At 36.9% G+C, this 27,883-nt stretch overlaps 1 protein-coding gene across 1 annotated transcript in view; it reads right to left on the bottom strand.

Moving 5' to 3' along the window:
• The window catches only part of LOC132285859 (uncharacterized), a 51,346-nt gene that overhangs the window by 14,190 nt on the left and 9,273 nt on the right, over positions 1-27,883 (bottom strand). The window contains exons 4-17 of the mRNA XM_059788092.1: positions 24,825-24,902; positions 24,611-24,695; positions 24,390-24,472; positions 17,903-17,960; positions 15,825-15,935; positions 12,426-12,483; positions 12,143-12,239; positions 8,698-8,733; positions 6,673-6,809; positions 5,372-5,442; positions 5,207-5,260; positions 2,919-3,061; positions 2,359-2,499; positions 635-865 (exon numbers count right to left, since the gene is read on the bottom strand). Coding sequence (XP_059644075.1) covers positions 635-865; positions 2,359-2,499; positions 2,919-3,061; positions 5,207-5,260; positions 5,372-5,442; positions 6,673-6,809; positions 8,698-8,733; positions 12,143-12,239; positions 12,426-12,483; positions 15,825-15,935; positions 17,903-17,960; positions 24,390-24,472; positions 24,611-24,695; positions 24,825-24,902 — 1,383 coding nt within the window. The remainder of the gene's footprint in view (positions 1-634; positions 866-2,358; positions 2,500-2,918; positions 3,062-5,206; positions 5,261-5,371; positions 5,443-6,672; positions 6,810-8,697; positions 8,734-12,142; positions 12,240-12,425; positions 12,484-15,824; positions 15,936-17,902; positions 17,961-24,389; positions 24,473-24,610; positions 24,696-24,824; positions 24,903-27,883) is intronic.

Genomic DNA, 27,883 nt, shown 5'->3' on the forward strand with positions numbered 1-27,883 from the left:
CATTAGATGGACGGATTTACTGGTCGAAATCGCCGGAAACGAATAGGTTTTAGGGCATGCATGCATAGGCATGTGCGTGCATGCATAAGAGTTTCAGTCTTACTGCAGTTTGTTCTAACTGTTTCTTAGCAGAAGATGATAATTTACATCTTTTTTGGCAGTGTGCTTATTCTAGCTGTATTTGGGACTGCATTTTCTGTGTCGAATGCTCCTAAGCCTGATGCTTCTTCTCTGGATCAGTTAGAAAGATCTGGACTCTTTCATCTTCTAAGTCTTTGAGATGGAGATTCCTTTGCAGTCTTTCCTCCTCCACCTCATGAAGAATTTGGCAGGAGAGAAAATCTGCCTTGCATAGAGGTTTCAAGGATCAGCCACATTCTGTGGACATTTCAGTTATTTGGGAGGTTATGTTAGTTTGCAACCTCTCTCTTGATGATTTTATGATTTTATTTCCATCCTCGTGATGGCTGATCTTGTAATTTTCTTTCATTTTCTCTTGCTCTCTATTGCAAAGCTCAGAATAGAGGCTGTTAACTTAGATAAGGAACCAAATAATGCAGCTAAAGCAGTTTATAGTAGAATCGTAATGCACAAGGTAGAAATACACCATCTCACAACAAGAAGCAGCCTGCACCTGTAGAATTTCACTCGAACCATTGTAAGTCGCCACAAGTTGTGATGAAGGATCCGTATCCTCTTGAAATGCATCTAATATGGTATTTGTCTTTCTCTCAATCTTCACACCATCTTCAGTAGCATTCCTTCTATAACGTACAATCAATAACCGTGGTACATCTGATGGATCCCTCCTAGGTCCACAAGTTTCAAAGCTGCTCTCCGAGTGAATGTAAAAGAGACAGCGGCTCTGGATAAGAGATTATGTCAGTGTCTTATACAGTAGCACATGATCATTTTTTACTAATTCAGCCTATTTAGGAGTTTTGATGCTGAGCCAGAGATTACTCCAACTAAACAAAGAAATAATAACAATAACAACACCAACGACGACAACAACAAAGAAACAATTACAGTTTTACTGTTGCTTCTTTTAAGCGCAAACATGGCAATATCATAATCTAATTATGCATGCTTCATACTGATGTTCTGGAGATCATAGATTTTGAATATAAAATTCCTCACTTGATATGACAGAAACCACTTTCTTTGTATTATCTGAACTATGCGTATATAGATTGCTCAGTTGCTCCAAAGAATACCAGCAATAAACAAGAAAGCGGACATTTTATAAAAGACACACCTAGTCTTGTAAATGTATTAGCTCGTTTAACAAATTCAGGAATCACAGAGAATTTATAACTAGTGGGTGCCAACATGCAACGAGTGGGAATAAATGAATAGTTTTAATTGACCATGTCAAAGTACACACAGAAAAACTAATTTAATACAACAACCAATGAGAAGTAATTGCATTCTTGCAGTGGATAGTCCATGGCCAAATATTCTTGGTAGAAGATTTATCTGCTCTTATTTATATATTGATTTGATTTTAATCATATTAGGCTTCATGGATTGAATATGATTTCTATAAGCTTATTAACATATGGTTTACCATGACTTCTAGAAATAATAATTCATAAAAGTAGCAGGACCATATGATAATATGAATGCGTGTGTGTGTGTGTGTGTGTGTGTGTGTGTGTGTGTGAGAGAGAGAGAGAGAGAGAGAGAGAGAATTTTAATAATAAACGAAAAAAAACCTAAAAAGCACTTTAAAAGTTTTTTCAACCAAAAAATCAATATAAATAATGTCATAACAATTATAAAATAAAATTGAACAATGAAATCCAAGCAAGCAACAGCCTTCTCCGTGTTTGAAAAAGAATATATACACAAATGCCCTCACAAAGCTCTACAGGGATTATGAAGTTGATAAGATGCTTGGACAAGTCATAAAGTGTTTGAACAGATATTCTCAGCTTCGTACAGTTCCATAGCAAACCCCATGAAGGAAATTTTGATCATTTGCATGGGATGGGATCTGCACGAAATTTTGGTATTGACTGTTTTGGAACTGGTCCAGCTGCTAAATTGGATAACTTCAAAGTGACTATTTGAAACATTTTTATGGCTAGAAAAACACCATCAGGGGACAGGGTTTATAGATCGGTCCACAAGGATGATTGCTCATCACCTCCACCAACTTAGTGCAATCTATGAAATAAGATCACCAACAACTTGGCAAAGTTTTTGGATGCAGAACAAAGCACTACCAACTACCAATACAGAATCACAAGCACAATCTTTGAAGTATTATTATTTACTACTAAAATTGTAAATTCAAGTACAACTAACTCAAAAAAAATCAGCGTGTCAGACAAACAAGGGAAAAACACTCACTTTTTGGGCTTCCCCATCCATCCAAGTAAATGTCAGACGTTTTTCCTTTAGTGCAATGGCTGATGGTGTTGCTGATAAATTTTCATCCGCTGTGTTTGACTCGCCATCATTTGATAGTATTCCTTGGACCCTGCGAATGGTCTTTGACATATACATAATTTACTCCATTTGCTAAACTAGATAAATATATTGTTAGTTGGATAACATACACATGAAAGGATCAATTTTATTTTGCGTCATATTCAAAAAGAGTATTTGTTAAATAGCTTTTAAAATGAATTAACTCCCGAAAAGTATTAGTGACAGAACTAGAATGATTTTACGATTATTTTTGGTGAAAGCTCCCTTATCCTGAATTCTTTTATTTTTGTTTTTATTCTCTATTCAATTTCAGCATATGAATTTGTACCTTTAAATTCTATGAAAAACCAGATGGCGTGATTTAATACTAAATGGAATCCAAATGAAGGAAAGGTGCCTCATAGAATAGCAAAACTGTATTCAGGAAATAACCGAGCAGAGTTTTACTTAATAAACACAACATTGGCAAAGGAGCTTACTTCACGCATTTGATTGAGTTCTGGGCTTAGTCTTCCAGCTAGAATGACACAATACCAGATTAAGGTTTTATTTCCAGCACGAGAATAACCACGGGCATCACAACCCAGCTCCATCGACGTCACACTCCTTAATTGGGGAAGCTCTAAACGAAAGGAATCAAAAAATCAAACAAGGAACATTCTCTATATATTGTAGTTTGCTTCATAAAAGCGTCATCATGCACACACACAGAGACATTGAAACATCATCATTCCAAGTTAGAACTTTAGTAGCACAGTAATAGCATTAGCTGTAGAGTGAGCAGGTATGAGAAGGCAAGCAGGGAGAGGACAAATATAGATATAATAATAATAATAATAAGGGCTAAGTATATAAAACACCCCTAAGGTTTACTTTTTGAGCAAATAACACCCCCCACTTTTAGTTTGGGTATATAACTCCCTTAAAAATTAAAAAATGTTGCAAACTAGGGCTTTTCGGCAGTAAATTATTAGAAAAGTACCATTAACAAATCACGTGCCTCGCACATGACTAATTAATTGTAATAAATACCGAAAATAACCTTCTTTGACTGAATTTTTTACTATTTTTTAACTGAATTTTTACATTAACTGAATTTTGTTTACTATTTTTACTATTTAAATACCGAATATGCCCTTCTTTTAACTGAATTTTTTTTTTTTTTTTTTTTATAAAGGTCATAATAGTCATTTTACATTAACTGAATTTTTTATTTTAATTGTACAAAGGGCATTTTAGTATTTTTATCGCTCCATTAATGGCTGAATGAGAGGAAGTCCTTGTTCGCCCCTAAAATAACCATTAGGGGGTTTTTAGAAACTATAGGGGGTTATATGAGCTATATGCATACTACCGGCGTGTTAAATGCTCGCAACCCTAATAATAATAACAATAATAATAATAATAAAAGAAAAAAAAAAAAAAAATCCAAAGAGGCAAGTCATTTCACCCATTACCTCCATTTTGCTCTTAGAAATATCTGCATGTTTCGATTTCCTTTTTTCACCATGCTAGGTTGTGCAAATATGATTTTGTGACAGTTGTCACTACCTTTGGTGGTGTAACAAGCTGTGCATGGCAAATATCTATGATTTTGAGGCTTACTGCTTTGCTCTCTACCTTAGCTATGAAGGAACAGTTCTACTTTTAGCTTAGGGGATATGTTGAGAACTAGTATAATAAGGAAAAAGTGGTGGGTCAATTATTATGATTATTACGGAGTATAACATAATGCACTTGATGAGAGTAGGCCTATCTGAATAGGCCTCTCTCTCTCTAGGCCTAGTTGAACGAGCCTCTCCACCCCGCCCCCCCCCCCCCCCCCCCCCCCCTTCCCTTGCAACGTTTCTTCTCCTCTTCTTCTTTCCATTTCTTCTTTTTGTTCCCACTGCCATAACATTTATAATTCAACTCACTACAAAAAATAAAAGTTTGACATTTAAGCCTTAAGTTTAAAAAAAATACAATAATATACTCTTGCCCATGAGAACCATGACCTCACCGTAAACAACTTACAAGACTTCTAAGAGATCACAAGGTAAAAGAAATAAACTGCAAGGATATGAAAAGCGAAAAAGGCATAATCTTGGACTCCATAAGAACTAATAAACACTACCAGGAGTGCCCATATACCTCTCAAGTGGTGATATAGCAGGATCAGTCCCCACAGCCTTTATGAAGCACTAATTGGTGAGCTAATTTATTCCACCACGTGGAAATGATGGTAAGCACTTTACAGACTTTAAATCTCATAAATGGAAGAAAAAAGGATAATTTTACAAAGGAGAGACATTTGACAAATCATTCCACTGCAAAATTCGTAACTGACTAGGTCCATATCAATATCGTTTGTGTGAAAGAAACACTGAATAAGGCAATCTACAGATAGAAACATAAATAATAAGAATGAAAAGATTTATATAAAGTCCCAAGAGGAAAATATCAGAATATAATTGAAGGTACTCTTATTTAAAAAATATAAACAAGTAGAGGAAGTATTTTAGTGACTGGAAGAGAAAAAATGATGCGATAGAAGATTTCAATTAATCGTGAATCTAACCACGCGATCTGAAACAATCACTAGATAGTCGATCAGTGAAGCTCATTAACAAAATTACATCACTACCACATGCACATTTAAACGAAAATTTAAGTTTGGGCGATAAATGTAGCATTACGAGGCAAAAATTATTTAAAATGTTAAGGTCCTAGCTACCAAAATTATAAAACTAAGTAATAAATAGAAATTAGAGAATGGAAGCAGTACCTTGATGCTTATTCTGTTCCATCATACTCGTAAACATTGAATTGTTTACTGACCCTGCAAATAGTATGCACTGCTTAGCTTTTCAAATTACATATGCATCATGACTTTTGACAAGTATCAAGAGGAAAAAAGAACACCACAAAACAGAGGAACAAGGTAACATGCCATGATACACAACAGGCTTGACACCCGGATCTTTCAAAATTACAATGGCAGGTGCAGATTCCACCCCAAACCTGATGTCAATAATGAGAATTCTGTCAAGGTCATTACACAATTTATGTAGAAAATGATGAGAATTCTGTCAAGGTCATACACAATTTAGCTAGAAAATGATGAAACATTGATTGTTTAATGTTAACAATCTCAAATCAAACAAAAGATATGATATAGAAGTGACAAAGCAACAAACATTCTAAAAATAAGCTCCATGGCTAGATTCATAAATTATGCAAATAAATAAAACAGCTGATCCTTCTCAAATGGCTAGCCAAATATGCAAAGAAAATCCTCACTTGAGTATCATCTGCAAAAATGACACTGTAGTCTAATACTCAAAGACAGAATATAGCGAAAAAGCACATACTCACATGTTGATGTCATAATCTTTAATTACCAAATTTTGAAAAGGGATGAGAATAAAAATACAATACATTTATCGCCCAAACTTAAATTAGATAACTACAAAAGTAAAATGACATTTTCAAAATAATAAACAAGAAAATCAAGGATGTATTTATATAAATAATCAGGTCCTGAGTTTCAACCCAACTAAACAAAGACTTTTCCCAACTTCTTGGGCGCCTACATGAATCCTATTTTTCCATTCCAGTTCTGAGTTTCTTTAAAGAAAATAAATGAGAAATGAAAATTTTAAAATAGTAAAATGGGAAAGGATAAAAGAAAAGCCCAGGTACAGAAGCCCATTGATTGTGCTGCATGCTCATATTTGGTTGGTATAAAATGCAAATGACTAATGACTAATGACTATGGTTGGGCTATAAATGATCACTTAACTACCATACTCATGATATTAACAAACCTAGGCAGATTAAAAGTCAAATATGAGAAGAGTAAACCTTCAGAACAAAATGCTGTAGTTAGCATAGAACATACTCTGTTGACACAGCAAAAAGTCTGGTATGGGTTCTTGTTGGAAAAGATCTTTTTATAAATTCATTTATGTTGTTGGCTTTGTTCATTTTACAAAATATCTCCTTCTCTTTCTTCTATTGCAAACTTTTACGACTGACAAATTTTGGCTCCAACTTATGGAATAGATAACAAGGATAAAAAAAATAATATAAGATAGTTATGATACTACCCAATCATTTATTTCTTGATATATGATATAATCCAAAATACAGTAGACGATTCAATAAGAGAGTATCTTGTAAGAGAACTAAAAACAAGTATACATGGTACATCCTATTCCTATCAGAAAAGGAAGAAGAATATATACATACATATTCCACCAAATGGATGATTCCTCTTCTCGCCATAGTACAAATGCAAAAGAGGCATAGGCCCAATAATTTTTAGCACCTTGACGCACAAACGGAGTGGCACGCTCCCCAGTTTTTGAGAAGAAAATTACTTTTACCTAAGAAAAAGATATTAGAAAAGCCATTATATGTTATTGCAAGGGGATCGCCAGATAGATAACAAATTTATAAGCAATAGTATTGAAGCAGGATGCCAAAATGACCATTACAAAAGTATCTTTACAGGAGAACACATTCCTTGCATATAAATCATCATGTTCTCAAGTATGGATAAGTACAATGGCCAGTAAAAAATGGGGGATACATGACTTGTACATATACCAACAAACAAAGCAAGTTCTTTTCTAGGTGCAGCAAAAGAAAGATTTGAATAATTATGCAGGAAAGTGCCATAATAATGATCTTTATCACATATTTACATTAACTATTCTCTCATCTTTAGGGTACGATCACTTAAATTCATTGGAGCTTGTACACATAAGACATGATATCTGCTGAAACCTCAAAAGTATAAGATTAAAAGAGAAGATCAAGGAAAACATTTTAAAGAAGATCGACTATCAAAATCCCCATGATCTATTTCATTCCAAAAGGACCAAACACAGTGTTTGTGACCAGTTTTCAACTTCTACATAAAATGGACCGAGCATTAGGCAATCAAGAAAACAGAACCTCAATGCCTGAATAATGAACCATTCGACCAGCAGAAAAAAGTCGATCAATGTGAACGCAACAAGGCATAGAAGCAAGGGACAAATCCAAGGCTATGTTTAGTACAAAGAAGTGGAATGAAGTATGAATACAACAAGGTAGAGAATGGAATAATCATATTCCTATTCTACACTTTTGGCTGCAGACATGAAATGATGCAGAAATGGAATGTCCGTTACCATTTCAGCATTTGGTTGGACCAATTTAAAAGCTGGAATGAAACGAGGTTTAAATTGACTTCTCCAAAATACCCCTATGAGTAGCAAATAAATTAAACTAACAAAATAACATTCTTCCATAATTTTTTGAGAAGAGAATTTAGGTTTTGTAGTTATATACAATTGTTTGTTTACCAAAAAAATTAATATTAGGACAAAAAAAAAAAAAAATCGGATAGTGTATTATATATGGTAGAAACTTAATGGGGCAACGCACCACATTTTATTAGTCAAATAAGAAAGTCTTGAATATCACTTAATACATAAATATCATAAATCATAATTTTACATTCACAAACCATGCATTTCATTGCTACTTGTTCATTTATCAACATATTTTTTGTTTCCGTTAGTGCACCTAAAGAAGTTCCCATAGAACTTTGATCAACTGTCAACGGCTTAATCAATTACTTCTTCGGGATGATAAAAAAGATTAGTTTTAATATATGCCCATACCATTTTCCATCACTGATTTGTTTTTTTCGATGGATACTGGGATGTCTTTCCTTCGCTATAGTATGTATCAACTTTGCTTCATCCGAAACCAAGGAAGCATTCTGGTGGGTGCATGCGTGTAGGAAGGCCGACTACTTGATAAGCTAAAAGATTACCAGTACAAGACCAACTCGAAGTGGCTCTCTTCTCATGCCAGATGTTTACCACTGTGCTACAACAGGTTTGGTGGAGCAAACTGACAAATTTAATAGACACTCTTAGCATAGTTGATAATTTGATAGCATACTCTTAGAGAGAGTGATCAGACTCCTAAAAAGGCATTTCAAATAAACAAATAAACTAGTTAAAAAGGCCAGTACACGGCAATAAATTGAAATCTACTCAATTTAGCTTCTATTTGGAATAAAATGAAGCTCAAAGTCTCTCAACTTTGGGAACCAACAAGGAAGTTTGTACAAATCCAGAATAATTAATCAAGTAGGCACACGCAAATGGTTCTACAAACATCAAGATGAATAACAATCAAAGTAAATCAACAAACTGTGCAAGGGCAATGCAATAGAATGATTGGTGATATATGGAAATGAAAATAAATTTGTACCTTATGATGACTGGTTTTTGCCAGAAAACCTTTTACCTGGAATAGAAATATAGTTTTATATCAATGCCAACAGAGTCCATGAAATAACATGATAGCAAGGGAAACCATTCCACCTTGACTGTGCATAGAAACTAGTTGCAACCTTTAATTAAAAATTTAATACAATGTAAATAATAAGGAACACCTGAAGCCACTAATAACATTGCATCCTGAACTTATGGGTATGACAAATTAAGGTCCTGAACCAAAATTGTCCCATCAAGTTGGATTTTGGGAGTGATGAGTCATTACCCAGTGTGGTCCCTGTTAATAGAGGGTGTTGGGAGGAGTAGACTGGATACAAAGCTAACCTTTGGCATTATTTTCACAAAGTGGTTGCCTCAAGATTCGAACCCACGTTATCACGCTTCACAGCTCGAAAATTGTACCAGTGCACTAACCAATGGCCCCAGATGTTGGGAGTGGTGGACTACATAGAAATCAAACATCTGTCCTTACTGATAAAAGCTGCCCTCACAATTGAACTCACATTCTCCAGGCCTGTCAGGTTTAACGTCTACAATTGCACCATGTAACTAACCCATTTGTAAGACGAATTAATGTACATGTATATATTTACAAGATTTCCTTAAAGACTAAGATGAGACCAAATTGATTCCTTTTCCCCTCAAAATGAAAGGAAAAGAAGAGAAGAGAAGAGAAGAGGGAGGGAGGGAGGGGGGGGGGAGGAAAACCACCAAGCAAAAGTGTAAGACACTGTCATGCTTGTTCAAAGAATAAATGTTGAACAAATATTGTCCGATACTGGTCAAATGCAACGTGATCAACGAGAATCACATGCAAAATCACCATCGTAAGTAAATTTTTGATAATCAACAGCTCACATGAACATACTGATCTTTGAAACCATTAATAACCACCAAGCAAAAATGTAAGACACTGTCATGCTTGTTCAAAGAATAAATGTTGAACAAATATTGTCCGATACTGGTCAAATGCAACGTGATCAACGAGAATCACAAGCAAAATCACCATCGTAAGTAAATTTTTGATAATCAAAAGCTCACATGAACATACTGATCTTTGAAACCATTAATAAATACAATTGAAAGACTGGTGTTTCTTTTCAAATTATCTTTTTGTGTGCTGTCTTATTTTTTCTTTCTGATAAGTAAGAGCTTTCAAAAGGGGAAAGCATCTTGAAAGAAAACACAAGACGAAGCCAAAAAGGCCTTAAGAGCTCAAGGAACCCAAAAAATCAACTATCTCCTCTATAGAATTACAATTTCTCCTCAGAACCCAACAAAAAAGAGAGCTAATAATAAGAAACTTTAAGACCCCAAAAGAAGACTCCACTCCATCAAAGAATCTTCTATTTCGCTCCTTCCAATTGCACCACCAAACACAAAAGGGTGCCGCCCTCCAAAAATCACTGGCATGGGACCCCACAAGGCATCCTCTCCAAGCATCAATTAATCCTCTCGCAAAGGTAGGCATAACCCATTGAACAACAAACAAGCCAAAAATAAGATACCAACAGTTGTGAGCCATATGGCAATGCAAAAGAAGGTGATCGACTGACTCATCCCTTTTACAAATGCAGCGCTAATTAACAGTAACCTGTCTTCACCGTCTCGGGTTATCAAGTGTCAATATCTTGCCCCAAACTGCTATCCAAACAAGAAAGGCCACTTTGAGGGGGGCCTTCTAACGCCAAACCGCCTTCCAGGGGAAGTCAAACCCAGAAAAGCTGGAAAGACAACAAAACAAAGAGCGGACATCAAATCTACCCTGGGAAGAGCACCCAAATGAGAGAATCCGACCCTCCAAGCTCCAGAAAAGTTGAGACATAATCTAATTCCCAGTTCTGAAAATGTCGTCAAAAATGCACATCCCAAGTAATCCTCCATTATCAAGTCGATAATAGTTGGCAACTAAGGCGTGTCTATCCGTGGAGATCCTGAAAAGCATAGGAAAAGAACAAGCCAAAGAATGGTCTCCACACCAAAGGGTACTCCTGACATCTTGAACTCTGAATCTGATGTGTATAGAAAATTCATTCCAGTCTAATTGTATCCTCAAAGTTATATCGCAAGATAATACTATTAGTTGAATACCATTATAATGTCCAAGAGCTTTGACGTTTTATTTAAGCTCATCAAGATAACTTACTATTAAGTCGTATGGTTTTGGCTAAGTAATAAAGGAAAAGTACACTCGTTGACCTTGACATGGTTACCGTAGATTACCCTCTTGAGGGAGCCCATTGTCGAAGTCACATACTCAAGTGAACATTGAAGTTGTCCCTATAGGTCTGGCTGCAGACAGACCTCCTTCACGGTTCTCCATGGGCACATTATCTCCAATGAAGCCGCCTTATTTCTGACAAGAACTTCTTCCTCACAGATAAGTATCATTGGCAGCATGCACAGCAAGAACTTCTCGGCCCAAATAAGCCTCACCTTGATAGCATGAAATTTTGGAAACTAAAAAAGGAATCCTGATGTACAGTGCACGGTTTGGTTGTGTACAGCACAAAGACGGCTTATTCATATTAACACTATATGCAAGTTCAATACGAACAAGGGCTCTAGGCCTCTAACCATAGACAACGCTTGACTCCCATATGGCATGTCATGATGATATTGACAACCTTATAAAGCATCCTGTTGGCAATAAAGTAGCCACATTGTCAATAAGGGAACACATTGATCTTATTGACACAAATGGAGGCATCCTGTTGCATCGTGATGAAACTTATAGGGGAAGCTTGTTGCCAGGTAACACTTGCCGTATGATTGAAATCACCTATGCTATAGCCTCAATGTGTTGCGCTACTTCATTCTCACAGAACTACCCAGTTCGGATGGGGGCACCTTATTGACCATACCAGATCCACATGTCCACATAAGTTGGTTTCATCCTCCCTCAACTAAAAAAGACCCTCTTTCTGTACTTTGGAAGAAAAAAGGTCTCAGACATAAAACCCTTCAAAACTTGATTATTAGTTTGAGAAGTTCCTAATCTTATGCTCACCTTGAAAACCTTATTCTTAGCCCTGGCAAGGCTCTCACTCTGAGAAGCTAGTGATCTTCATTGTTGCTGAATCTCTCAGGTGAATTAGCCAAAGAACACTGCCACTTTCAAAGAAGGCACTCTGTAAGTTTTCACCATCAGGATTGATGTAGACCATTTTGAGCTATTAAATAGACTGTACGGAAAACGCACAACCACAAAAGCAAATCCAAAAGGCAAGCAATAATTGATGGTAAATTATAGTGGTTTTCTATCCTTATTAGTAATTTTAACTGAATAATTTGTGGTTGAACTCTTGTTCATGCCAGTGTTACATCGTTTATGAAAATAATAAAGAAGGAAACCTGTAGGAAAACATGTTTGTCATGACAAAATAGATAAAGACCCCAAGAGAGAGTTCACAGTTTACCAGTGACTCCTTAAAGTAGTACGTAATGCGAGGCAAACTTAGGATGGCTGTTGAAACCCAATCAGTAACTGCATCAACAGAAAGCTCCCCTGCATACCTAATGCAACAGATCAATTTCACATAAAATTTCCTTTGCTATTTTAGATAAATCAAATAAAAGAATACAAGTATTTGTATTCAGCTTAAATAGAAAGTTGCAAAGACTATTAAATCTGCCATTCACTTAAAATCCTAATTTTATGATTCATCAAATTTCAGGATTCAAACCCAAGTAGAAACTCACCACACAAGACAATCTAAAGTTTTACATCCGGGGGGAAACGCCACAAGTGAAGGCAGGCCTGTAAAAGTATCTAGTTAGTAAGAATTAGAAAAGTAGTAGAGTGCTTGATAAAACTATAGCTGGTATCCAAGTCCACAACATACGAAATCAAACAACATATGAATATCAAACAACAAAATGTAATAACCAAATCACAGAGATTTTTTTTTTCGATAGGTAAGAAATATTTCATAAAAAAAACGCTCAAAAGGGGAGCGCTCCCAATGAAGACAACTGACGTCCATGACGACACTGTAGCTTTAAGCTATCAACAAAATCCAAAGACAATCCATTGAAATACAATTCTGCCCATTTACCCAAAAGAATAAAGAAGTAAGAAATATGTATTTAAGAGCCCCAATAGGAGACTCCTCTCCCTCAAAGCATCTCCTATTTCTCTCTCGCCACATACCCCACCAAATACAAAGGGGAGTAGTATAGTGACATCATTCAATAAGAACTAAGAAGCATAAATAACTTCCAGAAAGTTGGATTTCTCATTGAAGAGGAAATTCAGTGATGACATTTCATCCAAAAGGATAGCTTTCATTGACGTCCCCACCCAAGCATCACAGAGTATTCTGACACTTCCAATTTCCTCTACTTGCCTCCTAAACATTCGGGCAAGAAATTCTTCTAAAAATCCATGAGAAAACCATCTTCCATGATTTCAAACAAGCTTGAAACAGGATATGTCAATTTATGCACATTCTTTTAATCACAATCCATCTACCTCATATTGAAGAAACACCCCACCTGTACCACTAGCCTCCAGTGGCAGCCGATCTTGAATGGAAACTTCCATAAAGTATAAACAACCAACAACGAAGATTTCTGATTCAATTTCTTGCAAAACAACCAAATTCACCTTCCTCTCATTTGGTGCCATCATAACCACCGACCTCCTATTTGAGAGAGTGAATGTCATCTTAACCACTGCCCTCCTATCTGAAGGAGTGAATCTCAAGTAGCACAGATAGACATGAGATGTTAACACAAAACCAGCTGAAGGAAGAGCTGCATACCCTTTCCTTACTATTATTAGAAGGGGAGCTTATTATTTTATTTATTATTAAAAAAAAATACTAAAAAACAAGGTTTGGAACCCTAGCTTTTAAGTATAATATAATAATAAGGTAAGGGGGCGTAGAAGACAGATTATTACTCCTATGTGATTTGGGGGCTGGGAATCGCAAGAATTCAGAAGTCCTCCATTGAATTGAATGGGGTGGGAAAGACAGGTTTGGAATTGGCCAGATTAGCAGGAGGAAGGGCGGCCCCACCCTGAAACAAAGGTGTCCATACATAAATAAAGAGGCTGGTTATGGCCTTTACTTAATAGGGCTCCTTCCTATTGATCAAGCAACAAACAGACACAATGAGGATATGAAATATTTAAACGTTAGTTTTAATGGATACATACATAATTTCCATTTGTTTCTCAACTTAGACTCTAAGAATGGCAAAATGTGGAGAACAGAATTGAAATGATTTGAAAATCATTATATTGTCTATGTCAATACGTATGTTTATTTTCATTTGGTGAGTGCTATACATCAATCCAGTTAAAATGTTTTTGTGCTATGTAAATAGTGCACTGGAGAGTGTTTGAGATGTATTAGCTAAGTATCCAAACTAATTAAATAGAACATCCACGAGGTAGTGGCCAAAAAATGTTCGTGAAATCTCAATGCCCAACATGTCTTTGACATGGACAATCTACCTTCGAAGAGATTAACAACTCTAAAGACAAATTACAAATACATATCAGCACGAAACATATATAAAATTTCCCCAGTCCAATCCATCTACCAAGATCTTCAAATAGAAGACCAGCATCACTATCAAATTTTGTGTTAAGATTCTGTCAGCTAGTGTCAACTGAAAAGACCCTTCTCTATAAATAGATCGGTGACATAATTTTTCTGTGAAAGAAAGGCTCCCTGCGCAAAATCTAGTAACCTCAAATCCGGAAATTGCATCAACTTACCAAGTTCTTTCATATGACAATTCTGATTCAAGCAAACTTTAAGATCATCGATACCAGCAACAGATCTCTTGAACCCTATGCAGGAACCTTTGCACTTCTCCAGCTCTTTTAATCACAAACCAACAGTTCTCCAATGAAATATCTCTTCATCAGCAGACTTCTGATGGAACCCCATCTCTCTCCCAGAAGGGATATCATACAGCCACAAAGAAATACCAATGTTCATAGTTGAAGGGAATGTGCGACTTTCTAACATAACAAGGATCCCTGCCCGTGCAAAATGATGCTGACTCACAAAGAGATATTTCATAGAACCATTAAATATATTGCTTATAGCCCACCAAAATGATTAAGACTAAACACTTGCAGTTCGAGCACTAGATATCACTGACAATTTACACAGCTCTTTAGTTTAGCCCTATATGAAACTTGAGAGTTCACAGACCCAATTCTACTGAACAAAGACCACCTCAAGAATTCCAGCCATTCCATACATGATTAAAGATCCACCTCAAAGTTATTGGGAAGAGTTGGATGAACAGAGACTTCCACCAGAATGTCCATGACAATCTCTGTAACATCTAAGAAAGATCCATCATCAAGCCAACAGATCTCCAGAACGCTGACACAATATTATAGCACCCACCTCCATTAATCCATGCGGGTTATGTACGTATCAGACTTTCCACTTTCACTTACATATAGATAAATCTCCCGTCGATATTGGAGTCATTTGCATAGCAACAGAACCATTCCTTGGCCTTGTGATGAACTTACGAAATTGTTAACAACCAAGCCCTACAAAGCTTAGTTTTTAGACGGTGCAACTTTATCCATAAGCTTAACCTAGAAAGTGTAATTGTTTTTTTATTTATATCCTCTAAAAGAGGTGACTGAAAGCTCCACATATGTAACCAAGTAAGCTCCTTCCTAAAGCCTCGTTGATCAAACAACACCTCTTCCCCTTCCCGTCAACCAGAAGAAACTTCCAGATGATGAGTCAATGATATCTCAAAGATTAAAGATTTTCCAACCACTTGAACAATAATATTTTTGTCATTTTTCTATGATGGACAAAAGTATTAAGAACTGCATCATAGTATTTTATTTATTTATTTAAGTTTCCCAGCCATTAAGAATTTTACAGGGAACTGGATTAGAAAAAACTGTCAGGCAGGCTGAAGCAAGTTGCATCCTTAAGTGGTTTAACTATGGAAACAGCCAGGTTAGGCTTTAGTCACCAGATTACCTGGGCCCAATTAGACAGGCTCAACCAGGTTTGATAGCCACACCCTGCTCTATACTAGCTTTGAAAGCACCATCTGAGTTTTGGGGGGTAAAAGGCTAATTTATTCAGGTGAAGTACTTACCATCTCTAAAGAAAGGTTGTCCTGTAGATCTCTTCTCAGCAAGGTATGTGGCAAGATGAAAGTCACCAAGTTCAACCATTCCAGTATTTGCAATCCCATCCAACAAGGTAGCTGAAGAAAATAAAACACGTATCATAATATCAAAGAAGTGATCTAACTTGTATGTAAACTTCTAATAGAAATCAAATTAAATTGGAGTAAAAAAAAAATGCCAGCAATCTAGCATCAGGTTCCAGCACAATACGTCCAACATTTTCAATGATAAAAAGTAAAAGAAAAAAATGAAATTCTTTCCATTCCCGAGAAGCATTTAATAGAAAAAATAGAATTAACGCTTTCCGAACATTGTTAAATTATTGAATCATTAGGTTTCCTAAAATGTGTCAGATTTTATTTGTGCCTCCCAATCTCATCTCTAACTCCTCAATCTCTAATGTGATAAAATCCGAAAGAGACGCTATAATGTCAATTTAAGCCAGTTTCCAAAGCGAGGAGTTTCTGAAGATCTACAAAAGAATCTCACATTTCTAGTTTCAGTTAATTTGCACTGAAATGCATGTTATGTATGGAGATCAAAAACTCTAAATAGCCTTTTTATAAACATTATACACAATTTGTACTGTAGCATAAATTAGCCTCCCATGTCCCAAACTAACAGTCAAAAACACAATTTTTGGATAGATCTATGTGAAGCCAAGGCGCACTTCAATAGTAATTAAAGGCTCAGGGTGCACTAAGGCACCAAAGATCTTCTAGAGCCTAAGCGCAAGGCGCAATATAAAGCGTGAGCATGACTAAATTAAAAAGCTTTTTTTTTTTTTTTTTAATAAGTATGACTAAATTAAAAAGCTTGTGCAATAATAATGCATATTAATTCATAAGTATGCGACACAAAAAGTACAAAAAGAATACAACTAAGAGGATCTCTAGCATTCTCCTTGCTAACAGATGCTTGAACAAATTCAAATGATCTTGTCCCAAAAAGCTTCCCCTTTTAGTTGCGCTCTGGAAATTTACCATTATAATCCCCCCTAATTATCAAAGAATAGTCAATCTGGCATCCACCCACAGAATTTTGATTCCATCTCTATTTCCAAACCCTTCAAAAGAGAACCCCAAAACATAGTAATGCAGCCTGGAACCACACAAAAATAAACAGCCAAAGATGAAAAGACTTCGCCATAAAGAGAGATAATGGAAAATAAATGGTAAGTTGTCTGATGTTTCATAACATCAGCGGCATAAAACCCAAACTTCTGAGACCTTCCAAATTGGAGGAAATTGCTAATATTCACCTTTTACTTACAGTGTTATGAATGTATACTTAGACACGTCCAACTCATTAGCAATGTATATACTTTTTGTGATTTGGTATGGTATGCAGAAAATTATGCTTCCTTTCTACAAAGGATGATAGAATCTCATGTAAATGTTAAAGGTAGCTCTTAATCTATTTCCTCATCAACATATGAGTCATTTTTAAAAAATCATTCTAGGTTCTTTGCTATCTAGCTAGCTATCTAATGTCACCATAAATAATATCTCCCCTTGCTTAAGTGGAACTTCATCTACTTTCATCATTTCCAACTCTATTGTTTAGATGGTGTGCTCTAATTATTTTGTTAAAAAGAATAAATTGATAACTTCTACGAGCAGAAGATTCTTATTCCTTTTGCGCTTTTGTCATGATATCACGTTTAATGATAATTATAATATTTGAATGGTGTCTTATTTGAGACATACGATACTTTGAACATCACTTTCTGTATCAATTTTAGGGGGTGAAGTTAGGTTCCTTTATTTCTAATATTCTTTAACAATTCCTAAAGTTCCATTTAAATTTTTACAAAAAGTGTAGTGTATCTGTAGAAAAATTAGGAGTGTCAACCTTATATTTAGTTTATAAAACTGTTATATACATCTCCATCATAGACAGAAACAAGCATTTACTGAAATAAGAAGGCAAACTGACAGGCAGCCAACACAAGTAAGATTTCCAAGTCAAAATGGGGAAAAAAAAAATGCTGTGTAAGAATTAAAATATATGAATTGAATCTTTTACAGGCTAAAAAGCATACCGATTCTTTTCCAGATAACAGAAAATAGTTTGCAGCGGTTGCTCCCAAATGAAAAAACCTGAACCCAAATTTCGAATAAATGGTAACAAGAAAACAGTGAACACAGTTTATAAATGCTTCTCATAAAAATCGAATATAATACAGCAGCAACAGCAAGGAAGACAATGATAGCATTAAGTGCTTGTTAATAAATAATTTTTTTACAATTGATCCTCAAAGCAAGGCGAACACTTCATGCACTCTTACCATGAATTAGGTCAACGGTTAAAGCTTGAGAAGGAGGAGCTGAGGTATATGCTTTTTATTCTACTGTACTTTGAGTCTGTCTCAATTCTAAAAATTAATTTGAACAAGAGAGAGACAATTCCTATTTGGAAACTGGTAGATATGTAGGGTTGGGCAGCAACTTGATTGCATAGTTTTCCTCTTCCTTCATCCCATTTAAGGTTGCCTCTTCGGTATTTATTCAAGGCAACAACCTGTATGGTATTCAACGGTGGAAAGAGCCGAAAGGAGGCTCGCTAACTAGAAAAGAAAATATTTGTGAAAAGGGGGAAACTCACTCACCAACCTTGTCGACCTATTTTATGTCCATCTTTATTATTTTGATCTCGATCGGAGACATTGGAGAACCTTCAGAGGTACTTCTTGAAAACTCAGCAAGATTAGAAGAGAAGGAGAAAATCGTGTTCTGCTATATTCAATCATAAGAGAAGTACAAAAGTACGTTACAAAAATATTATATTTCCTAAAAGACTAAACTACCCATAATAAAATTAATTATCTAACATCCCCTCCGACTCTCTTCCAAACTCATGATGTGAAAGTAAAAAACATCAACAGTTTTCCTAAAAGAAAATGAAAACGCGTAATAGCATGGGACTTCATAAAGAAGTCAGCCAACTGCATGGTAGAAGAAACAAACAGTAGAGAGATAGTGCCAAGCTAGAGCAAGAAATGACGATCAATCCGGATATGCGTTGTACGCTCATGAAAGAGTCGCAGCAATTTGAATGGCATTTTTGTTAGTACAATACATGAGAGTAGGAACAGAAAGAAGAACACCGATATCAGCAATTATGGAGGAGAGTTATCTCGCGCTGCTTTGGGGAGGAGAGAGGTGGGTGGTGCTCTCGAGCAGTTAGTTCAGCTGGAGGTGTTGGCATCTGGAAATTCATTAGGAAGGGTTAGAATGAATTTTCAGAACATATCAGATGCAGAGTTCAAGACGGCAGGAGCACCCATTTTTGGGAGGACCTTTGGTGTGGAGACCGTTCTTTGGATTGTTCTTTTCCCAGGATTTTCAGGAATGCCGCCGATCGTCAAGCCTCGGTTGCCGACTGTTATTATCTTGATAATGGGAGGACTTCTTGGGATGTGCGTTTTCAAAGACATTTCAGGCCTGGGAATTGGATGATGTTTAATGCCTTTTTGGAGCTTTTAAATAGGCAGGATGTAGGAGGGTGGGATTCTTTCATTTCGGTGCCCTCTTCCAAGGGTAGATTTGGTGTCCGCTAGCTATTCTTTTGTCTATCCAGGTTTTCAGGGGTTAACTTCCCCTGGAAAGTGGTTTGGCATTCGAAGGCCCCGCTCAAAGTGGCCTTCTTCGTTTGGACAGCGGTTCAGGGCAAGATATTGATGCTTGATAACCTAAGAAGGAGAAGACAGGTTACGATTTATTGGTGTTGCATGTGCAAAAGGAATGGGGAGTCTATTGATCACCTTCTCTTACATTGCCTCGTGGCTCACGACTGTTGGTGTCTTATTTTTGTCTTGTTTGGAGTTCATTGGCTTATGCCTAGGTCTACGAGAGGGTTGATTGATGTTTGGAGAGGTTGTCATGTGGGGTCCCACGCCTGTGACTTTTGGAGGGTGTCTTCCCTTTGTGTTTGGTGGTGCATTTGATGGAGAGGAATCTTCTCTTGGTGCTTTAAAATTTCTTATTTTTAGCTCTCTTTTTTGTTGGGTTTGAGGGAGGATTGTAAATCTATAGAGGAGATAGTTGGTTTTTTGGGCTCGTTGAGTTCTTAGGTCCTTTTGGCTTCGGCCTTTGCGTAGTTTTTGGGATGCACTTAGGGCTGCAAATGAACTGAGCTGTTCATGAATAGCTCGGGTTCAACTTGTTAAAAGCTCGGCTCGGGCTCGTTTATTTAGTAAATGAGCCGAACTCGAGCTCAATTTTCAGGCTCGTTTAGTAAACGCGCCGAGCTTGATGTCACAGGCTTGGACCTTTCAAGCTCAACTGCAGCCTTAGACACGTTCAAACCCCCTTGAAGTACTAAATCAGTCCACCTGAATGTGCTAGCTTAGTGAAGACTAAGGCTAGACAAGCTTGCTTGCAAGTATTGTGTGTAGGAAGAGAGTAAGGCAAGTGAGCAAGAGAGTTTGTGAGGATGAGGAACTTGTATTGCACTATAGAAGATTACACTTGGTTGCTTGGTGAGGGGCAAATGAGCTCTCACCTCCTTATATAGGCCCTTGGCCCTTACAAAGAATGGTGGAGAGAGTTCTAGAATGTGAGTCTAGAATCCTCCAAAGAACTATCTCTACAAGTCTGGAACTATCTTACAATATACAAAACAAGTCTAGAGAATTCTAAGCTACTCTATACAACTCTAGACAAGTCCAGAAGAGACTAGACTACTCCACACTATTCTTGTAACGACCCAAATCCGGGGGATCCGGATTGCTAACCGAGTCCCTACTGGACCCGAGGGCACATAGGGGCAAACGGTCATTTCAAGACAAATATGGGGAATAGTTGACTATAAGTAGTCAAATGAGGCTCTCTAACATCACATTAGCCAATTTAGTCCATTTCATAAGTTCCTAATGACCATAGGTATAGTTTCCCACACTTACCCACTCTTAGTTTGAAGGATTCTCCGACACCTCTTCACTAAAACAACAATAACTCTCGGTGTGACTGGAATTTGAGGATGAGATTGACATCGTTGGAAAGCTGACTTCGAGCCTGTCAGTTGAGTTTCAAGAACGACCCAATTTGGGTTTAAAATGAGGGAATTATGGCCATTTGAAGTTTGGGTTAACAACCAGCGAACAAGTAAGAGTGCTCGATCGATCGAGCCTAACTCAATTGATCGAGCCTAAGCTCGATCGATTGAGTTCAAGCTCGAACGGTGGGGCGGGCCGAGAGCATGAAATTTGAGTTTTTCTCAATTTTTTTCTAAGTATGGGAGGCTCAATCAATCGAGCACTCTTACCTGTTCGCTGGTTGGCATACAGGGGTAAATCGGTCATTTCAAGGCAAATATGGGGAATAGTTGACTATAAGTAGTCAAATAGGGCTCTCTAACATCACATTAGCCAATTAAGTCCATTTTGTAAGTTCCTAATGACCATAGGTATAGTTTTCCACACTTACCCACTCTCGGTTTGAAGGATTCTTCGACACCTCTTCACTAAAACAGCAATAACTCTCGGTGTGACTGGAATTTGAGGATGAGATTGACATCGTTGGAAAGCTGACTTCAAGCCGGTTAGTTTAGTTTCAAGAACGACCCCAATTTGGGTTTAAAATGAGGGAGTTATGGCCATTTGAAGTTTGGGTTAACAACCAGCGAACAGGTAAGGGCTCGATCAATCGAGTTCAAGCTCGAACGGTGGGGCCGAGAGCATGAAATTTGAGTTTTTCTCAATTTTTTTCTAATTATGGGAGGCTCGATCAATCAAGTGTGGACTCAATTGATCAAGTTGAACCTTGAAAATGTCCATTGACCTCCAAAGAAGCCTTGGTTGGTTCCTACATTTAAATTAAGACAATTAACACTCTATGCACTTAAATTCTATCCCAAAGCAATTACAAAAACATAGATACACCCCCAAAACATCATCCATAAATTATAATGGTCCAAAAATACATCATTAAAGTTCATACCATCCCAAAACTTCAAAGTATGAATATAGTTATCATCTTTGTGACTTTCATGCCCAAATTATACAAAATATTGTCCCAAAAGTATAAGTTACAAGTTTAGACCCTTAAGGTCTTAATTACATCGCTTTACAAAATAATTGTCGTCTAATAAGCATTGATTACAAAAGACTACAAACGATTACAAAAGATGGTTTCATCAACTTCTACTACACTTGTGGAGGAACGTCATCAACCACTTCCTTACCGTAACCTGAAAAATGTTAAAGGAATAGGTGAGCACGGAGGCTCAATAGAAGATGCCTAAGGCGCCAACTTTGGGCTCCTTTCAGCCACACAACACACAATAGGGTTTAAGAGAAACCGGGATCATACTTGGGGGATTTCACTAAAATTCAATTCACATTTCAATTCAATCAATGGCATAAATACATCACATATTATGGATGAATGTAAGTAGCAATATAAGCTCAATTAGTATGAAGTAACACCTTTTTCATCACATATAGCATGCTTAGAACACCTCATCACACAACCATCAACTTAATCACATATTTGTCATTCAAGAATGAGGGTTAAGAGAAATCATATAACAATACTCAAACAAAGGCAAAGTTTAAAGCATTAAACAACCACTACCTCAAAAGTGTGCAACCAAACAAGCCCTTAGCTAGCCTTCAAATTTGAAATCCTCCAAGCCCTAGCAATAGTGGTGTCAAAATGAAGCTCTTGTCAAGCTCATCAACTATCCCTTCTTGCTCTTCATCAAAATCCCACTCTAACCTCTCCAAATCATGGCTTGAACATAAAAGACATATGTATACATAGATATAGAGAGAGAGAGAAAATATAGAGAGAGAGGAGGAAATGGACGAATGGGGAAGAGGAGGGGGAAATGGTTTGGTCGTGCATTTGGAAATGTGGTCCAACATATGGCAAGTGTCAACATTATGTGGCTTACTAACTTTTGGCAAAATTACCCCTTTGCCCATTCACTAATAAATCATGTACAGCCATGTCCCATAAAATATATCCACGATTAAAATTACATATATATATATATACATACACGTGTGAAATGCCAATAATGCCCCTCACTTAAAATGAGAAAACCGGGAGAAGTTCCCAAGCCCGAAAGTCGTCCCGACTTCAAAAAATTCTAAAAATAACCTCATCTAAATAATTAAAAATGCATTTCTAAAACCCCCAAGTTGCCATGTCATATCTTATTATGCGTCTGCGAGGCGCCTACGTGGCGTAACCTCTTTGTGCGGGGCATAACATTGAGCTACCTTAAGCTCGGCTCGTTAGGTTTGTGAACAAGCTCGTCAAGTAAAGGCCAATTTGTAGTACCATTCTACATTTAAAATGTTTAGCCCATATTCTATTACCATATTGTATTTAAAAGGTTTATAGCCCATACAAGTTTGGCCCAATTCATACCATTTCGTTAATAAGGCCCAAGGACTTATAATTAATTAGCCCATCATCCAAATAAGATTGAATCTCAGCCCTTAATCTTTAATACATCTCAGTCCTTGATGTGCCAAAGTTAAGAGAGAAGAATAACCTAGTGTTAGAAGTCTATAGCTGCACGTTAGCTCTCTTAACTTCTTCACCTCCCCTGTTGCCAACAGCCCCCATCATGCAACACAGAACTCTTCTCTCTGTCTCTCTCTAACGGATTTAAGGTCGAGACGTCGAGTAGTGCAACAATATTGTAGATCGGGATAAAACCTTGGAAGGTTTGATTTCATTTTGAAAATTTGTTGTGTATTTCTATTTTTTTCTTTCTTGTGGAAGATGGTGTTCGAATGGATTTCTTTCTTGTCGGAGATGGAGATCAGAAGGATTTATTTCTGGTCGGAGAAGGAGAACGGATTTCATGGAAGAGATCAGTGATTTTTGGAATTGGTGATTGTTACTGATCCCGAGCCGAGCCGAGCCGAGCCCGAGCCGAGCCCGAGCCCAAGCTTGGTTAGGCCAAGCTCGGCCGAACCCGAGCACCACTATGGAGATAATGAGTCGAGCCTGAGCAACCCAAAGCTTGGCTCGGCTCAGCTCAACTCGGCTCATTTGCAGCCCTAGTTGCACTCCCCTTTTGAGCTCTTTCTATTATATACTTATTAAAAAAAAAAAAAACGTAAATTTAGCATTTCATAAAGTTCAATACATAATTCAACATTTTACTAAAAGATTTCTGTCATTTTAAAAAAATTCGCAACACATGTATCTAAGTTTATAAATTGGTAAATTCAGTCTTGACATTGCAACCAACGTCCGCATTATAATCCTCAATTAAAATGCTAACATTAAAAAAGTATAAAATGCTAGTCCTGCTTTTGGTTAGTTAATCTGTATATTTTCGTTTTTTACGGGAAACTTTTATGGAAAAGAATGACCAGAATCATGCCACTTACCTTTCACAAAAAAAAAAAAAAAAAAAAAAAAAAAAAAAAAAAAAAAAAAAAAACGAAAAAAAAGAAGAAAAATAAATGAACAAATTAACTACAAACTACCAAAAAATAAATTAAAATGAAATAGCGTCATAAAAATGAATATATGCCAACATATTGCAGTTACTGATCATACCTGAACTAGAAATGCCTTGGAGTGCTCAAACTTAGACAGGAGATTCTCAGAAGTAATGACATTAAAAGCAGGATCTACCGCATCTGAACAGAAATTGAAAAATTAATTACAAAATCGTTCAGAGTTCTGTTCCCCACAAGAAGAAACATGGAGAACATATTTCCAAATGAAATTGCTTTTGTGAGAAAGCAGATACATTAGGATGGAACATTTCAACCAACCAAAGGAAGCAGCCTCCAATAATGGAAGGTCAATTTCAGAAAAACTTGCCCCAGCATATTGCTCCTTGAGTTTTTCAATAACATGCTACAGCAAAGAAATCAATGACATTTGATTAAACATCACTCATAATCCAAAACCAGGCAAAGAAAAATATAGATGGTATAAATTAAAAAATATAGGCTTCATATTAAAGGTTAAGAGCTAAGAACTCACTACTTGCTCATCAATGCCAAATATGTCATAATCTCTCTTCCATAATGGATTCTTCAACAGCTCAAAAGCATATCGAATCTGTGAAACAGACCACATGTTTTAAAGAATTTAAACACTGAAAAAACATAGGAGGGCCTGATACTCATGTAAGAAAAAATCATAATAAAATTAAAATAACACCAAAAATAAAGAGCAGAAATCAAAACGCAAAGAAAGCAGTTCTGCTGGACATCCATTTGAGTGTTCTGAAACCAGTACCTATCTCTGGGCCTTTAAAGGCAATGGGGAAAAGTGTATAAAAGACAAGACAAATATGATTCCAAGGCCAGTCTTGATTTGGCATGTATTTAATAATGTGGAGTTTACAATTTATATACTATCACTATAATTAGGAGTCGAGGGCATTTTTGTAGTCTTCAATTTTCTTGATGTGTGGGTGATCCATGAATCTAAGTTTTAGGTCAAGTTATGTTAATGTCCTTGTATATGGTTTCTAGTATTTTAAGTGTATTATAGATCAAGTCCTAATCTTTTTAATTATGAGAGAAAAAAAAAAAAAAATTGAGTACTAATCTTTTAATTTTCAAGTCAAACAACTACTACGAATAGGAAAAACCTGATGCAACAAAAACTCCCTTAGGTAAAAAAGAAGGAGAATTCTAGAGCTTTGGAACGGAAACTTCAAGGAACGAGTCATGGTCGTGCCACACACAAGCATTTCTTGGACACTCTCAGACATGTCTAACACATTTGTGTCTGTAATTTTAAAAATTAAATTTCTTGATTTTGGACACACACCTGAAATGGACATGCAACAACATATGAGTCGTGACCCTTGTAAATTGGATAAAGTTGAAGGATTTATACATTAAAGTTGCACCCTCTCTAACTGCTTAAACTTTTAGAATAGATGGTTGTTTACATGTTATCAGAGCCAAAGGTTTTGAGTTCAAACCTCACAGTCACCCTAATAAAAAATTGAAACACGAGTTGGCCCAAAAAAAAGGCCACACGTGAGGGGGCGTGTTGAAGGATTTATATATTAAAGTTTCACCACTGTAACAACTTGAGGTTTTGGAGTAGATGGTTGTTAACAGATAAGGTTTTCTTTTAGCGTGAAAGGGGATAGTGTAAGAAAAATCAAATAAAATGTTTATTATAAAATTATTACAAAGTTTGACCATATTAAAAAAGAACAAAAAACAATAGGCGTGGAAACCTTTTAATAAAGAAGTATAAGAGTAGGAAAGGATAGAGTATTCTTCAAATTGTGTACATGCATCCCACTTACAAATCATTGAAAACAAAAGAGCCACTATAATCTCAAACTATCCACAAGAATACGAGATTCTTTTGTAGGCTTGTGAATAACTACAATCTCAAGTCCTGTGGCTTAAGGAGGGCGAAAAGAATACAAGATTCTTTCATACACTTGCGAATGCTCATCGGAGGGATAATCATATTGGAAGGATCCAGGACGATGGAGATCTCTTTTCCAAGGAGGAGGATGTGTGTAGGGGGATTGCTTCATTCTATCAAAAGTTGTTCACTTGAGACCTCTAGGTGGGAGACCCTTACTCGGGGGACTGCAATTTGATTCGATTTCTGATTTGGATAGTGAAGAGTTGGAGAGGCCTTTTTCTGAAAAGGAAGTGTTGCTGGCTTTGAAAAATTGTAATGGGAATAAATCCCCTGGCCCGGATGGCTAGACTATGAGATATCTTTTGGAGAGTTTGGGAGGTGGTTAGGAGGGAGGTGATAGGCACGTTTCATGCTTTTCATCTTCATGGTCTGTTTGAGAAAATGCATATATGCCACTTTCATTGCCCTTATCAGGGGCGCATCAAATGTTAGGGATTTCAGACCTATTAGCATGGTGGGATCCATTTACAAACTTATTGCTAAGGTTCTTGCCCTTAGATTGAGAGAGGTGATGGATGGGGTTATCTCGTATTCCCAAAATGCTTTTGTCGAAGGTCGTCAGATTTTGGACTCAATTCTTATTATAGGCGAGTGTGTTGATTCCAGATTGAGCGGTGAGGTTATTGGGGCCCTGTGCAAGCTTGACATTGAGAAGGCTTACCGATCATATGAATTGGAGGTTCTTACTCTATATCATAGAGAGGATAGATTTTGGGGAGAAGTGGAGGAGGTGGATTGAATTTTGTATTTCCACTCTTAAATTCTCGATTATGGTGAACGGAGCTCAAACTGGCTTCTTCGAGGATTAAGGCAAGGGGATTTGCTCTCCCCTTTCTTGTTTCTCATTGTGATGGAGGCTCTCAGTAGGATGTTGAGGAGGGCAATCGATTTGGGCTTTATAAGAGGTTTTAGGGTGGGAAAGGATTGTCTCAATCAATTGAAGATTTCTTAATTCTTGTTGGTTGATGATACCTTAGTTTTTTTGTGACGCTGAGTCCCAGATGGGAAATTTGAGATGTGTGTTGATTTGGTTTCAAGTTGTTTCTAACTTGAAAGTAAATGTGGGAAAGAGCATCATGGTTCCGGTTGGGAGGTCCCTTACATGGCTTCTCTTACCGACACTTTTGGGTGCAGCGTTGGTTCCTTTCCCATCGTGTACTTGTGGTTACCTTTGGGGACATCTTCAAGGAGAGTGGGTGGCTAGGATCCAGTGGTGGAAAGGTTTAAGAGGAGGTTGGCAGGGTGGAAGAAGCAATACTTGTTGAAAGGTGGAATGATAACCTCAATGAAAAGCACTTTGCTTAGTCTTCCTACCTATTTCCTCCCGCTTTTTCATATTCCCTCTTCGGTGACAAAGAGGATTGATCAAATTTAGCAGAACTTCATTTGGGGTGGTATGGGAGAGCAATTCAAGTACCATTTGGTTAATGGGGAGCAAGTTTGTAGCCCAATTCAATTGGGAGGCCAAGGTAGTAGAAGATTGGAGCCCTTTAATAAGGCTCTTTCGGGAAAGTGGTTATGGAGGTTTGGTGTGGAGAGAAATAAAATGAGGAGGAGACCGATTGCTTGTAGATTTAGGGAGGAGAGAGGAAGCTAGTGTTATCGTGAGGTGAGAATTCCAAGTGAAGTTGGGATTT

This window comes from Cornus florida, unplaced genomic scaffold, assembly GCF_030987335.1.
Source record: "Cornus florida cultivar Cherokee Brave unplaced genomic scaffold, ASM3098733v1 CherokeeBrave_3.0.0_Hap2_Chr11, whole genome shotgun sequence".
Taxonomy (NCBI): Eukaryota; Viridiplantae; Streptophyta; class Magnoliopsida; order Cornales; family Cornaceae; genus Cornus; species Cornus florida.